This window comes from Copadichromis virginalis, linkage group LG19, assembly GCF_057382275.1.
Source record: "Copadichromis virginalis isolate Kocher_CV1m ecotype Utaka linkage group LG19, C_Virginalis_male_GT1.1, whole genome shotgun sequence".
NCBI classification, from domain to species: Eukaryota; Metazoa; Chordata; class Actinopteri; order Cichliformes; family Cichlidae; genus Copadichromis; species Copadichromis virginalis.
In genome coordinates this window covers 28,890,743-28,907,370 of record NC_140636.1, presented here as the reverse complement: position 1 = coordinate 28,907,370, position 16,628 = coordinate 28,890,743, and the positions used below count along the sequence as shown (strand labels likewise).

The 16,628-nt window shown below is 39.5% G+C and overlaps 3 protein-coding genes across 3 annotated transcripts; all 3 read left to right on the top strand.

Moving 5' to 3' along the window:
* Positions 1–294: 294 nt before the first annotated feature.
* On the top strand, positions 295–2,528 carry LOC146686373 (B2 bradykinin receptor-like). Its single transcript, XM_085441824.1, has 2 exons — positions 295–358; positions 1,109–2,528. The coding sequence occupies exon 2, from the start codon at positions 1,141–1,143 to the stop codon at positions 2,062–2,064; it is 924 nt and encodes a 307-aa protein (XP_085297950.1). The 5' UTR covers positions 295–358; positions 1,109–1,140; the 3' UTR covers positions 2,065–2,528.
* Positions 2,529–11,969: 9,441 nt separating this feature from the next.
* Positions 11,970–13,325, top strand: LOC146686372 (B2 bradykinin receptor-like). Its single transcript, XM_085442012.1, has one exon. It carries the CDS (start codon positions 11,997–11,999, stop codon positions 12,903–12,905), a length of 909 nt encoding a protein of 302 aa, XP_085298138.1. The 5' UTR covers positions 11,970–11,996; the 3' UTR covers positions 12,906–13,325.
* Positions 13,326–15,343: 2,018 nt separating this feature from the next.
* LOC146686371 (B2 bradykinin receptor-like) lies at positions 15,344–16,282 on the top strand. Its single transcript, XM_085442554.1, has one exon. The coding sequence runs from the start codon at positions 15,368–15,370 to the stop codon at positions 16,280–16,282; it is 915 nt and encodes a 304-aa protein (XP_085298680.1). The 5' UTR covers positions 15,344–15,367.
* Positions 16,283–16,628: the final 346 nt, after the last annotated feature.

Sequence of the window (16,628 nt, the reverse complement as noted above, 5' to 3'; positions counted from 1 at the left end):
TTCTTACAGCAGAGTAAGTCTTGTATTGGTATTTTAATCGATAACCACAGCGTCTAACATGTTGCCATTAAGTTAATAAATGGAAAATTTTCTCTGTCCATAATAGGGTCATTTTTGTTAATAAAATCAACCCAGAGAAAAAAATATTTAGAAGTAACTAAGGACTTCATTGAAGAGTCAAGGAAGTGGTCATAGACTGGGTGTGATGTCTCTCTTATCTGAAATCACTTGACTATCAGTTTAGTTTCTTCTTTAAATTAAGCATTTCAGAAAGAAGACTGTAGCAGAAGGTACTGAGAGAGTGTAGCTGGCTGTTTGCTCTTTTTCCATCAGGAGCACAGACTAATTTGCCTGCAAGGTATGTAAACGCTTAATTTGGCTTGGAATTTACTTTCTTATGTCTTTACCTTTAGTTGGAATATTTGCAAGGTCTAAATCACTGTCCATCAGGAACAGTGTTTTTAACCTTTTGGCACTATCTGTATAAAAAAGGAAATTTCTTCAGTTTAACAGCTGCACAGGTTTTGGAAGCAGTGATGTTCTTAGGTGTACAGTAACGTGTCGACAAGTAGACGGCAGATTAACTGATTTTGTCTCAGCATGTTTGTCTCAGCATGTTTTGTGTTTTGATCAAATTCAGCCTCATGCAGTAACAACGTTTATAGTAATGTATTTAACACAAATGAAAATGTATTTAATAAAGACTGCCCCCCAAAACATATAATAAATTCACATTTAAATTGTTTTAAACTGTCTGTAAATGTGAGGATGGAAATACTAAACTTGTGAACTTGTTTTACGTAGCTGGTGCTGTGGTGATGACTCTATGATGCTGGAAAGCACGCTCAGCTCTAAATATGATGTAAAATTGCATGTTTTCTAATATGATGATGGTCTTTAAAACTGAATCAAATACTATATATCAATCCATTTTCTTCTGCTTATCCAATTCAAGTCGCTCGGGGTCTGAAGCCGGGTAGTTACATATCAGTCTTATTCAGAATTAGGTGTATCTATGTTTTCTGTCATCATAACAAATTATGTTAGAACAATACCAGTTAAAATTATATTTATGTTTTCTATTTTGGTATCCTTTATTTCACTCCAGCATCCCTGCCAACTTAATTCCTGACACTGAAGATGACTGGAAACCAAAGCAACGCAAGTGAAGACCATTGTCCCACCATTTTTAACAACAACACGTTAATCTTCTGTATGACTCCAGTTTATGTCATCAGCCTGCTTGCAATCATCTTTAATGCGTTTGTGCTGATGGTTTTCTGCCTCCACAAGAAGGCCTGCACTGTGACTGAGATCTACCTGAGCAACTTGGCTGGAACTCAGCTTGTTCTGATGTGCTGTTTGCCCTTCTGGACTGATGATGTAAGATTAAGCATTGACTGGCCTTTCAGTGAAAGCCTGTGCATGCTGGTACAAGCTGGTGTGAGAATGCATTTATTTTGCAATATCTACTTTCTTGTTCTGGCTATCTTAGATTGTTATGTGGCACTGGTGCACCCACTTTTCCACGAGTTGATGAGCAGGCCATTTTATGCCAAACTGGGATGTCTGTTTGTGTGGAGTTTTGGTTTGGTCTTTGCTTTCCCCATATTCATCTACAGTAAGGTAAAATTGAACCCACAGTCAAATACTACTGAATGTATAGTCGACTCCACTTCACTAGATCAATATCTGCTGTATGACATGAGAGACATAATATTCAACTTTATCATCCCTGTTATCATTATTTTGTTCTGTTCTGTCAGAATTATTACAATTCTGAGAAAAAAGCGAATGGGGTTTTTAAAACCTGAGAGAACAGAGCAGAAGACCACGACTCTCATCCTGGCAGTTGTACTGTCATGCCTGATCTGCAGGGTGATATTGTACGTGAGAATATTTGTGGTCAAAAACACTGACAGTCAGAAATGTCACATCATGCTGGAAATCATCAATTTGGTCTGTGTGTACTTAGCCTTCTTTGACAGTGTCCTTAACCCCATTCTCAACATCATCATTGGAAAAAGCTTCCAGAACAGGACAAAGGAATTCTTCAAGCAGTGAAAAAAGCCTTAAAGGTAGAATAATTAAACTGCCAATTATTCATCCAAGCATTAGGAGCCTTTGTGTTCATATATATATATTCTTACATTGGCAGCATAATGTGTGATCTTAGAGAGAAGACGCTATAGCAGCTTCCATAACTTAAAAAACTTATTTTGCTAGAAGGGTTTTAAACTAAGTTGTCTGTTTGGGTTTTTGATTTGTTTTTCATTATTATATGATTGTGTTTCTGCCACTGACTCATATCATCCAAATAGGATTATTAGGGTTGTGGCTATCATACTAGGTGACTTACCTGGGAGCAGAGTGTGTAAATCTATGTGTAACCTGCATAAAGCTGACAGCTGCCCTCTGGGCAACTGTCTTCTTAAAATTTCTTTTTCTAAATTCTTGTACATGCAAATAGTGTTTGGTAATTCTGCAGCTACTGTATTAATACTTGTTGTCAATGAATAAAAAAATTAATTTCTACTCACCGTGTGACTTATTTATTCAAACAAATCACTACATAATTACGCTGTGTAAGAAAAATTGTGACGGTTTAATAAATCACATCATACATTTATGTATGAACCAGGAGATAAAAATCTCCTGGATCACCTGTTGAGAGAGAAAGAATAGAAAACAAGCAAAAAAACAAAGCAACATACTAAACACAACACCATCGCATTAATCTAGCTAAGTGTAAACAGCAGTAAATACTAAATATTGAATGTTGTTATGCAGCACGCAGGACAGACAGCGCACAATGTGCTTTGAAGTAGCATATCAAATTCATTTCAAGATACTGACTATATTTTTAAAATGGTGCAATGGCAGACCTCCAGGCATTTTTGTCATGTGTATCTTAAAAAACACCTGTTAAAGGTGAACACCTGAAAGTTTTTCCAGGTCTTTCCTGCAGTCAAAATGAATCAGGATCTGTAGTTTAGAATAGACATGTCGTTAAAAGTCTCCTTCTTAATTAGCTCATGTTTTTACATTTTCTTCTTCACTGTTGTTTTTTGGCTGCTCCCTTTAAGGGTCGCTATAATGGAAACCCAAATCAAAGTCTGTGTATTCCAGATTTAAATTTGCAGTTTATCGAGGATCACTGAGCAGTCCTTACCTTTAAATCTAACCTCTTTTCTTTCTCAAATGTTGTGCTTGTCTTCCTACGTGCCATCCAACGTGTGAAACCTGCTGTGAGGACAATTAAAGTGTGGCCAGAGGGGACGGACGCAGTGCTCCAGGACAGATTTAAAAACACATACTGGAATATGTTCACCCACACAGACCTGGACCAGTACGCCTCATCTGTACTGGATTACATCTCCAAAACCACAGACAGTGTCACCACCCAGAAACGGATCACCATGTACCCCAACCAGAAGCCTTGGATGAACCGGGATGTTAGTCTCCTCCTGAAGGCCCGCAACACTGCCTTTAGGTCAGGAGATGCACACGCCTACAGTACAGCCAAATTCAAATTCAAATTTTATTTGTCACACACACACAACCATACACAGTATGACATGCGGGTGAAATGCTTGTAGCTGTACAATGCCCGACCATTAAATAACAGAAGAAAAAGTTTTACAATATTTACAATTTACAGGTTACTACAAAATTTACAAATTTACAAATTAACTTAGGAATTTACAGTAAAGAATGTGCAAATTGCAGAAGAGATTATAAAGATTATAAATTATAGGAATTATAGGATTATAGGAAATGTGTGGTGGTGCATGTGGTGACGTGTGTGAGAGTCCAGTCTTATAGTGACGTGTGTGGGAGAGTCCAGTCCTACACCTGGTTCAGGGCCCGAATAGCCTGGGGGAAGAAGCTCCTCCTCATTCTCTCTGTTTTGGCCTTAAGGGAGCGGAAGCGCTTCCCAGACCTCAACAGTGAGAAGAGTCCATTGTTGGGATGGGAGAGGTCCATCATTATCTTCCTAGCTTTGGACTTGCACCGCTTGGTGTAGATGGACAGCAGGTCAGGGAGCTCTGATTGAATGATGCGTTCGGCTGAGCGCACCACCCTTTGCAGATCTCGTCTGTCCTGCTTGGTGCTGTTCCCAAACCAGGTGCAGGTGTTTGCCGTCAGGACGCTCTCGATGATGTAGGAGTAGAAGTTCTTGAGCACCTTCAGTGGCAGATGGAAGTCTCTAAGTCTTCTAAGGAAGAAGAGATGCTGACGGGCTTTCTTAACCAGGGAGTTGATGTGGCAGGACCATGACAGGTCCTGAGTGATGTGGACACCCAGGTATCAGAAACTGTCCACTCTCTCCACTGGCGTGCCACTGATGATGAGGGGTTTGTAATTCCTCGCCTGCTTTGTAGTGAAGTCCACGATCAGCTCCTTAGTCTTGCTGATGTTTAGGAGGAGGTTATTCTCCTGGCACCAGGGCTCCAGGTGCCTAATCTCCTCCAGGTAGGCCGTCTCGATGTTGTCGGAGATCAGGCCCACAACAGCAGTGTCGTCAGCAAACTTGACAATGGAAGTGGTGTCTGATGTGGCTACACAGTCATAAGCAGAGGTGTGGACTCGAGTCACATGACTTGGACTCGAGTCAGACTCGAGTCATTAATTTTATGACTTTAGACTTGACTTGAAAAAATGTTCTAAGACTTGTGACTTGACTTGGACTTTTACACCAATGACCTGGGACTTGAATTGGACTTGAACCGGTTTACTTGAAAAGACTTGATATTTCACCCCAAATATAAAATTTAACATGCATATTATATAGAGATTGAAAATGTGACGTCATTCAGGGGTAAACCGCAAAGGATTCTGGGAACTCGTGGCAAGCGGTACTAGCGCACGCAGGCTTTCAATTGAAATCAGTCACACAGCGATAAAAAAGAAACACAAAAATGGCAAGAAGCTGTTGTATTAATAACTGCAATAGCCGGTCGCATGACAGCCACGGGAAGCCGACGGGTAAAGAGATCGGTTGTTATCGGATTACGTCGTTGAAGAGAAATTGTTCGAGCCATGTTTCCGAAGTGACAAACAGGCGACGGATGGCCTGGATTGCAGCCATTCAAAGACCAAATATAACGTCCCAGAACACTCCAGCTCACAGGTTAGTCTGCTCCAAGCATTTACACGAAGGTCAGTGTTTTGTAGTAGTTAATACGTCATTTTTCTTAACATAATTGGTGATATAGGTTACAAGCAAGTCTGGCGCTGAACAGAAATTGTCGCGCTATGCTCCTTTATTAATTGTGCATAAATAGTAAATTGTCCTGACACAATATTGCGTTTCGCTTCTGTTATTATGGTACATTGACAAAAACGTATACTTTTATTCACAGGATAAAACAGGTTTTTTGTATCACTAATTGCCCAGTACGATTACAGCATACAATATTATTGTCACTGCTACATTTCTGTAACGCGTACCAGAAATTATTTCCACTACTAATTAATTACCGTTGAGCTCAAAGGTCCTATTAATAAATGGTTAATGAATGTGTATTTATGAAGACGATTTGTGAGACTGGTAAACTTATGATACGTACGATGGTCTTTCGTTCTACACGGTGCATTTCAAGGTCCTGCACCCATCCGGCGGTAAACTGTACCTGGGCTTGTTGCAGTGACCTGAAGTTACTAAACTTCACGAGTGTATGCACTCACTCCAAGAACCGTATAATTATAAATATGCATATAAATATGCTACGATGAGATAGCTGACTTCATCTAACTAGCAAATGTTGTCCAGGCTACGTTGGTGATACAGTTTTTTTTAATGTGTATGATATTTTTGTCATGCGATTTTAAAGCCGGTCCTACAACCGCATCCAAGAATAACATGCAGCTTATCTCAGAACTGTCGGTGAAAATTATTCTTGGAGCTAGGTTTAATTGAGCTGCATTTTAAAGAGGTGCAATTTCACAATTTGTGTATATTTTCTAAGTTCACTATTTTGTCATGTGTTGAGAAAAATACAGATTGAAAAAATAAAAGGTCTGATATTTACATTTAGCATAACTGCAACATTCTTTTTTCTTTTTTTTTTAAAGACTCGAAAGGACTTGAAATTCAAAGTTTCAGACTTGTGACTTGACTCGGACTTTTACACCAGTGACTTGAGACTCGACTCTGACTTGCCTGACATTACTTGAGACTTGACTTGAGACTTGAGGATAAAGACTTGAGACTTACTTGAGACTTGCAAAACAATGACTTGGTCCCACCTCTGGTCATAAGTGTACAGTGAGTACAGCAGGGGGCTTAAAACACAGCCCTGAGGCGCTCCAGTGCTGAGTGAGATGGAGGGGGAGACTTGTTTTCCCACCCTCACTAATTGGGGTCTGTCTGTGAGGAAGTTGAGGGTCCACTGACACAGTGATGAGCTGAGTCCTAGATCCGTCAACTTGGTGAAAAGCTTAGAGGGAATTATTGTGTTGAATGCTGAACTGTAGTCCACGAACAGCATCCTAACATAATTCCCTCTGCCAGTGTCCAGGTGACTCAGGGATGTGTGGAGCAGGTGAGATATGGCATCGTCTGTGGAACGATTAGTCCGGTAAGCAAACTGAAGTGAGTTGATGGTGGCAGGAAGTGAAGAAGCTAGGGCTAATCTAAAGAAGGGCATCAAAAAAGCCAAACACCATTACAAAAAGAAGGCAGAAGAACACTTCTCCAACTCCAACCCCCGACGCATGTGGCAAGGACTCCAGACCATTACAGACTACAGGACCACCAAACCCTCCCCCGCATCCTCTGATGTCTCCTTCCTCAACGAGCTCAACAACTTTTATGCTCGTTTTGAGCGAGGGAACCCCACAACCACAACCAAAACAGACATGACGCCAGACCACCAGCCTCTGACTCTCTCCCCCACCGATGTAGGAGCGGTGCTGAGCAGGATCAATGTCCACAAGGCTGCAGGTCCTGATGGCATCCCCGGGCGTGTTCTCAGAGCGTGTTCTGGGGAGCTTGCACGAGTGCTCACAGACATATTCAACCTGTCCTTGGTCCACGCTGTGGTACCGACCTGCTTCAAATCCACCTCCATCATCCCGATACCCAAAAACTCCAACCCATCTAGCTTCAATGACTACCGCCCAGTAGCACTCACCCCCATCATCACTAAGTGCTTAGAGCAGCTGGTCCTAGCACACTTGAAATCCTGTCTCCTCTCACACCTGGACAACAACAACACCTACGCCAGAATGCTGTTTATAGACTTCAGTTCAGCATTCAATACAATCCACCCCTCACAACTCATCAGGAAACTGACAGACCTGGGCATCAGTTCCCTCATCTGCAAATGGTTACTGGACTTCCTGACCAACCGCCCCCAACATGTCCGGCTGGATAACCGCTGCTCATCTACAATCACGATGAACACCGGTGTACCACAAGGCTGTGTGATGAGCCCTTTCCTCTACTCCCTCTTCACCCACGACTGCAGACCTGCTGATGGTTCCAACACCATCGTTAAGTTTGCAGATGACACCACGGTGATTGGCCTCATCAGTGACAATGATGAGGCTGCCTACAGGGAGGAGGTGGATCGTCTGGCTGAGTGGTGCGACAGAAACAACCTGCTGCTTAACACCGAGAAGACTAAGGAGCTCATCGTGGACTACAGGAGGAATGCTGACCCACATCCACCCATCCACATTAAGGGGACGGCTGTGGAGCGTGTGAGCAGCTTCAAGTTCCTGGGAGTCCACATCTCCGAGGATCTCATCTGGACGACCAACTGCTCCAAGCTGGTCAAGAAGGCTCACCAGCGCCTCTTCTTCTTGAGGACTCTGAGGAAGAACCACCTGTCCTCAGACATCCTGGTGAACTTCCATCACTGCACCATCAAGAGCATCCTGACCAACTGTATAACAGTCTGGTACGGGAACTGCTCTGCCTCGGACCGGAAGGCGTTGCAGAGGGTCATGAAAACTGCCCAGCGCATCGCCGGAGCACCACTTCCTGCCATAAAGGACATCTACAGGAAGCGGTGTCTGAAAGGGGCTGGGAAAATCATCAAAGACCCCAGTCACCCATCACACGGACTCTTCACCCTCCTGCCCTCTGGGAGGCGCTACAGGAGCCTCCGGACTAAGACCACCAGGTACCGGAACAGCTTCTTCCCCACAGCTGTCAGACTCCTGAACTCTGCCTCCTGACATCTGGCCCACGTTAACACATGGACTGAACATACACACACCCAGAACCACCTACACACACACACAATGGACAACCGTACCCTCAAACACACAATAATAACATGGACTGAACCACCACTCACAAACACTAGCACTTTATATAGCCTCTGTAGGAATTATCCACATATCTCACTTATCTTAACTGCACTACTGTATAGTTCTGTGTAAATAATCATTCTGTACATACGATAATTTTTAATCCTACAACTGTTTAGAACTTGCATAGTTCACATTTCTGTATAACTGTATATCTCAGATTTCTGTATAGTTTTTTGTTTTTTTTTTTCATATTTATATCCTGTTCATAGCCTGTACATAGCTTATACTCACTACAGCCTGTACATACTTATAGTTATAGAATATTCACAACATACTTCATACCGTGTACATTATAACATACCATAATAGACCCATTTCTGTAATATACTTACATATCTATACTATTGCTAATATATATTGTAATATATCTATATCACTAAAGCACTTCTGGATGGATGCAAACTGCATTTCGTTGCCCTGTACCTGTGCATGTGCAATGACAATAAAGTTGAATTCTATTCTATTCTATTCTCAGGGTAAAGTTATCTCTCACTCTTTCTCTCCCTGTGAAAGACAACAGCTGGGCCTTTAGCTAGCAACACACTGTGCGACACAGCATACAAACAGTTTGTGTGTTCGCTGTGTGTTGAGCTGATAGAATTTAAAATTACCCGCCACTTTATTTGCACATAAGTGAAGTTTTTTTTAAAGTCAATATTTCGAGATTAAAGTCAAAAATGGATTTTTAGAAAAAGCTCTAAATATGGAGATTACTGTTGCTATTTCAAGACAAACTGCCATGGCTGCTGTACCCTCTAAAAGTGCCATGTTTAGTTTGTTAGTGAGACAAACAGATCAACCGTCTTGTGATACATCTTTACTGCACGAGGCTGTGGCCATTGATCACCTTGCATCTGTCCATTACAAACCATTTCCTTTCATGCAAATCTACTCTTGCTGTAACCAATGAATCCTAGAAAATAAAAACTGGCCATGAATGCTTTCTAAACTGATGATAGCCTAAAATAAAGTGAAATACATTGAAAAAAATAATGTTTGTCACTGAAAGATGAATGCTGTGAAGTGCCATATATACCATCATCTAACAAAACTACTGAAAATATAAGCAAAACATCCAACTATCTGATGATCTGATAACAAGCATGCCACAGTTTAGAGAACCAAACACAGGTCTCGCCTATTATAAATATAATTTATACATACATAAATATATAAGTGAGGTGCGCCTAGACATCACTTTTTAAAGGAGTACCCTCAAACACTGTTATATAGAAATATATTTATCAATATAAATAAATATTGTCTGTCATCTTAAGTACCAAAGGAACAACTAATCTTCTGGGATCTGCAGCAGAAATTCATTTTTTGCATTTCCAACCATTTTCATGTGCAATGGTGCTCCTGTTTACGAGTGTATATATGTGTGGTGTGCTGTGTGAGCTTCTGGGCTGATAACAGATGGTCTTTCAGTGATATCCTATGCAAAGTGTCATCAGCTGTTATCAACACGAATGCGTTCTGCAGAAGATACTTCCTTGTTCAGGTTAGCATAGATCACATGTTGCACTGGTGCTTTCCTATGAGAGGAAGAGTAGGGCATTTTACACCAAACTGGGATGTCTGTTTGTGTGGGGTCTTTACTCTTCACGCATTCATCTACAGGAAGGTCAAAATTCACCCTCAGTCAAATGTTACTGAATGCACATTTAATCTCACAAAAGATCCATATCTAATGATGGAGAGGATGCTGATTATTTTTAGTTTTATCATCCCTGTTATCCTTCTGCACAGCATTAGAAAAGCTCTGAGAAACAGTCTAGCAGTGGGTTTAAACACTCAGAGAATTAAGCAGCTGTCATGTTTTGCAATTTTTCTTGGCTTATCTTGCGTCTTCTTCTTATAATTGAGCATTTTAGTTTGCTTTTCATTGCTGTTCTTGAGCTTTAGTTTAATTATTATTTTAGGCTGAGCTTTGTTAGTGTGCCTGTGATTATTATTGCATTTCTGGGTTCTGTCAGAAATATCACTCCTTCTGGCGTTATTTCAGTTCCTCTGGTGTTTTACTGTCAAGTCCCCATCTTAATGTTAGGCTTTGCCCTGTTTTGTTGCTTCGTCTTTTTAATTTGGGTCTTTGGCCTCTTGTGGTCTATATTTTTTTACCTTTCCCGTTTGTGTCTAGATTCTGCTATGCCTTGTTATCTCCAGCTGTGCTGACTCTTCATGATTACTTTGTGTGTGTGTTGATTTTGTTCCTCATGTCTCGTATCTAGTTGTCTCTGTCATTATGTCTCCTCGTGTCGTGCTCAGTCTGTCTTATCGCACCATTTTGGTTTGTATGTATTCTGGTTTGTCTGCTCCCTTTCATCAGTTCCTGTCTTTACTTTTAAAGTTTCTGTTTCTGCCCATGTCGTTTAGTTTTACTTACTTTCTCTGCCCTTTCCTATTTCCTGACTTACCTCAGCTCTGTTCTGTTCCCCACCTGTTTCACCTCCGTTCATCACATTTTGTGTACATGTTGTCTCTGACTTTCTTTGTTGGATCATCAGTATTATGGTGTTCTTACAGCAGAGTAAGTCTTGTATTGGTATTTTAATCGATAACCACAGCGTCTAACATGTTGCCATTAAGTTAATAAATGGAAAATTTTCTCTGTCCATAATAGGGTCATTTTTGTTAATAAAATCAACCCAGAGAAAAAAATGTTTAGAAGTAACTAAGGACTTCATTGAAGAGTCAAGGAAGTGGTCATAGACTGGGTGTGATGTCTCTCTTATCTGAAATCACTTGACTATCAGTTTAGTTTCTTCTTTAAATTAAGCGTTTCAGAAAGAAGACTGTAGCAGAAGGTACTGAGAGAGTGTAGCTGGCTGTTTGCTCTTTTTCCATCAGGAGCACAGACTAATTTGCCTGCAAGATATGTAAACGCTTAATTTGGCTTGGAATTTACTTTCTTATGTCTTTACCTTTAGTTGGAATATTTGCAAGGTCTAAATCACTGTCCATCAGGAACAGTGTTTTTGACCTTTTGGCACTATCTTTATAAAAAAGGAAATTTCTTCAGTTTAACAGCTGCACAGGTTTTGGAAGCAGTGATGTTTTTAGGTGTACTGTAACGTGTCGACAAGTAGACTCCAGATTAACTGATTTTGTCTCAGCATGTTTGTCTCAGCATGTTTTGTGTTTTGATCAAATTCAGCCTCATGCAGTAACAACGTTTATAGTAATGTATTCAACACAAACGAAAATGTATTTAATAAAGACTGCCCCCAAAAAATATAATAAATCTAAATTTTAATTCTCTTAAATTGTGTCCAAATGTGAGGATGGATATACTAAACTTGTGAACTTGTTTTACGTAGCTGGTGCTCTAGCGATGACTCTATGATGCTGGAAAGCACGCTCAGCTCTAAATATGATGTAAAATGTGCATTGGTTATGCATGTTTTCTAATATGATGATGGTCTTTAAAACTGAATCAAATACTATATATCAATCCATTTTCTTCTGCTTATCCAATTCAAGTCGCTCGGGGTCTGAAGCCGGGTAGTTACATATCAGTCTTATTCAGAATTAGGTGTATCTATGTTTTCTGTCATCATAACAAATTATGTTAGAACAATACCAGTTAAAATTATATTTATGTTTTCTATTTTGGTATCCTTTATTTCACTCCAGCATCCCTGCCAACTTAATTCCTGACACTGAAGATGACTGGAAACCAAAGCAACGCAAGTGAAGAGCATTGTTTGTTTGACAATGACTTCACTCTGGCTCCAGTTTATGTCATCAGCCTTCTTGCAATCATCTTTAATGCGTTTGTGCTGATGGTTTTCTGCCTCCACAAGAAGGCCTGCACTGTGACTGAGATCTACCTGAGCAACTTGGCTGGAACTCACCTTGTTATGATGTGCTGTTTGCCCTTCGTCTTTGATTATGCAAGATTCAGCAATGACTGGCCTTTTGGTGAGAGCATGTGCATGCTGGTAAAAGCTGGTGTGAGAATGCATTTATTTTGCAATATCTACTTTCTTGTTCTGGCTATCTTAGATTGTTATGTGGCACTGGTGCACCCACTTTTCCACGAGTTGATGAGCAGGCCATTTTATGCCAAACTGGGATGTCTGTTTGTGTGGAGTTTTGGTTTGGTCTTTGCTTTCCCCATATTCATCACCAGTAAGGTAAAATTGAACTCTCAGTCAAATACTACTGAATGTATAGTCGACTCCACTTCACAAAATCAATATCTGCTGTATGAGGTGAGAAACATAATATTCAACTTTATCATCCCTGTTGTCATTATTTTGTTCTGTTCTGTCAGAATTATTACAATTCTGAGAAAAAAGCGAATGGGGTTTTTAAAACCTGAGAGAACAGAGCAGAAGACCACGACTCTCATCCTGGCAGTTGTACTGTCATACCTGATCTGCAGGGTGATATTCTGCGTGACAATATTTGTGGTCGAAAACACTGACAGTCAGAAATGTCACATCATGCTGGAAATCATCGATTTGGTCTGTGTGTGCTTAGCCTTCTTTGACACTGTCCTTAACCCCATTCTCTACATCATCATTGGAAAAAGCTTCCAGAACAGGACAAAGGAATTCTTCAAGCAGTGAAAAAAGCCTTAAAGGTAGAATAATTAAACTGCCAATTATTCATCCAAGCATTAGGAGCCTTTGTGTTCATATATATATTCTTACATTGGCAGCATAATGTGTGATCTTAGAGAGAAGACGCTATAGCAGCTTCCATAACTTAAAAAACTTATTTTGCTAGAAGGGTTTTAAACTAAGTTGTCTGTTTGGGTTTTTGATTTGTTTTTCATTATTATATGATTGTGTTTCTGCCACTGACTCATATCATCCAAATAGGATTATTAGGGTTGTGGCTATCATACTAGGTGACTTACCTGGGAGCAGAGTGTGTAAATCTATGTGTAACCTGCATAAAGCTGACAGCTGCCCTCTGGGCAACTGTCTTCTTAAAATTTCTTTTTCTAAATTCTTGTACATGCAAATAGTGTTTGGTAATTCTGCAGCTACTGTATTAATACTTGTTGTCAATGAATTAAAAAAGTTAATTTCTACTCACCGTGTGACTTATTTATTCAAACAAATCACAACATAATTATGCTGTGTAAGAAAAATTGTGACGGTTTAATAAATCACATCATACATTTATGTATTTAACTCTCAAAGAACATATGAACAGAAAATATAAACATATAATAATCGTGTATTTTCTGTTTCTCATATGGATCACCCCATCTCAAATCAACGTGGGCCTTCTGCTCGACCATATCTGAATTGAATAAAAATGTTATGACTCAAAGTTTCAAAATATATAATGAACTTAAATGATTGCTGTGAATTTCTAGCCTTATATATCAAATTCATTTCTTTCTTTTGTTTTTTATTTGTTTTTATTTTTTTGCCTGTCCCATTTGGTTCTTTAGCCTTCAGAATTGTTGTCCAATGGATTTATTTTGCCAAATGGATCATCATGGCATTGCCATATTGGTCCATTTGATCGACCTTTGTTTTTATTATTTATTTTATTTTATTTTCAGTTGTTACAGACGGGACAGACATGAGTGAGGGATAGGAAAGGGAGAAAAAAAGAGAGGAAGGAAAAGAAAAACAGAAGGGAAGAGGGACAGTGAGAAAGGGGAAAAAAAATCTCCTGGATCACCTGTTGAGAGAGAAAGAATAGAAAACAAGCAAAAAAACCAAAGCAACATACTAAACACAACACCATCGCATTAATCTAGCTAAGTGTAAACAGCAGTAAATACTAAATATTGTTGTTGTTATGCAGCACGCAGGACAGACAGCACACAATGTGCTTTGAAGTAGCATATCAAATTCATTTCAAGATATTGACTATATTTTTAAAATGATGCACTGGCAGACATCCAGGCATTTTTGTCATGTTTCAACACAAATATCTTAAAAAACACCTGTTAAAGGTGAAAGCCTGAAAGTTTTTCCAGGTCTTTCCTGCAGTCAAAATGAATCAGGATCTGTAGTTTGGAATAGACATGTCGTTAAAAGTCTCCTGTGTATTTTAATCGATAACGACAGCGTCTAACATGTTGGCATTAAGTTAATAAATGGAAAATTTTCTCTGTCCATAATAGGGTCATTTTTGTTTATAAAATCAACCCAGAGAAAAAAATGTTTAGAAGTAACTAAGGACTTCAGTGAAGAGTAAAGGAAGTGGTCATAGCCTGGGTGTGATGTCTCTCTTATCTGAAATCACTTGACTATCAGTTTAGTTTCTTCTTTAAATTAAGCATTTCAGAAAGAAGACTGTAGCAGAAGGTACTGAGAGAGTGTAGCTGGCTGTTTGCTCTTTTTCCATTAGGAGCACAGACCAATTTGCCTGCAAGATATGTCTTTACCTTTAGTTGGAATATTTGCAAGGTCTAAATCACTGTCCATCAGGAACAGTGTTTTTGACTTTTTGGCACTATCTGTATAAAAAAGGAAATTTCTTCAGTTTAACAGCTGCACAGGTTTTGGAAGCAGTGATGTTCTTAGGTGTACTGTAACGTGTCGACAAGTAGACGGCAGATTAACTGATTTTGTCTCAGCATGTTTTGTGTTTTGATCAAATTCAGCCTCATGCAGTAACAACGTTTATAGTAATGTATTTAGCACAAACGAAAGTGTATTTAATACAGACTTCCCCCAAAAAGCATAATAAAACTTGTGAACTTGTTTTATGTAGCTGGTGTTGTGGCGATGACTCTATGATGCTGGAAAGCACGCTCAGCTCTTAATATGATTTAAATTGTGCATTGGTTATGCATGTTTTCTAATATGATGATGGTCTTTAAAATTGAATCAAATACTATCAACCTATCCATTTTCTTCTCCTATTCCAATTCAGGTCACTCAGGGTCTGAAGCCTGTTAGTTATATAACAGTCTTATTCAGAATTGCATCTCTATATTTTCTGTCATCATAACAAATTATGTTAGAACAATACCAGTTAAAATTATATTTATGTTTCCTATTTTGGTATCCTTTATTTCACTCCAGCATCCCTGCCAACTTAATTCCTGACACTGAAGATGTCCGGAAACCAAAGCAACACAAGTGAAGACCATTGTGATTACATCTTTGTTGACAACAATAACATAATCATCGCTATGGCTCCGGTTTATGTCATCAGTGTGCTTCGATTCATCTTTAATGCCTTTGTGCTGATGGTTTTCTGCTTCCACAAGAAGGCCTGCACTGTGACTGAGATCCACTTGAGCAAGCTGACTGGAACTCAGCTTCTTCTGGTGTGCTGTTTGCCCTTCTGGGTTGATGATGCAAGAGCCAACTATGACTGGCCTTTTAGTGAAAGCCTGTGCAAGCTGATACCAGCTGTTATAAGAATGAGTACATGTTGCAATATCTACTTTCTTGTTCTGGCTATCTTAGATTGTTATGTGGCACTGGTGCACCCACTTTTCCACGAGTTGATGAGCAGGCCATTTTATGCCAAACTGGGATGTCTGTTTGTGTGGAGTTTTGGTTTGGTCTTTGCTCTCCCCATATTCATCATCATTAAGTTAGAATTCAACCCTCAGTCAAATACAACTGAATGTACACTCGACTCCACTTCACTAGATCAATATCTGCTGTATGAGGTGAGAGACATAATATTCAACTTTATCATCCCTGTTGTCATTATTTCGTTCTGCGCTGTCAGAATTATTCAAATTCTGAGAAAAAGGCTAATGGGGGTTTTAAAACCTGAGAGAACAGAGCAGAAGACCACGACTCTCATCCTGGCAGTTGTACTGTCATACCTTATCTGCTGGGTGCCAGTCCACGTGGCATCGTTACTAGTGTTGCTGAAATGTCACATCATACTTGTAATCATCCAAGAGGTCTCCATGTACTTACTCTTCTTCAACAGTGTCCTTATCCCCATTCTCCACGTCATTATTGGGAAAAGCTTCCAGAACAGGACAAAGGAATTCTTCAAGCAGTGAAAAAAGCCTTAAAGTTTGAAAAATTAAACTGGCAATTATTCATTCAAGCATTAGGAGCCTTTGTGTTCATATATATATTCTTACATTGGCAGCATAATGTGTGATCTTAGAGAGAAGACGCTATAGCAGCTTCCATAACTTAAAAAACTTATTTTGCTAGAAGGGTTTTAAAGGCAAGGCAAGGCAAGGCAAGTTTATTTGTATAGCACAATTCAACAACAAGGTGATTCAAAGTGCTTTACAGAGACATTAGAAACAAGAACAAATAAAAAGCATGATTTAAAATTGAATAAAACAAGCAAATAAACTAACTAACTAATTAACAAACAAACAAACAAACAACAGT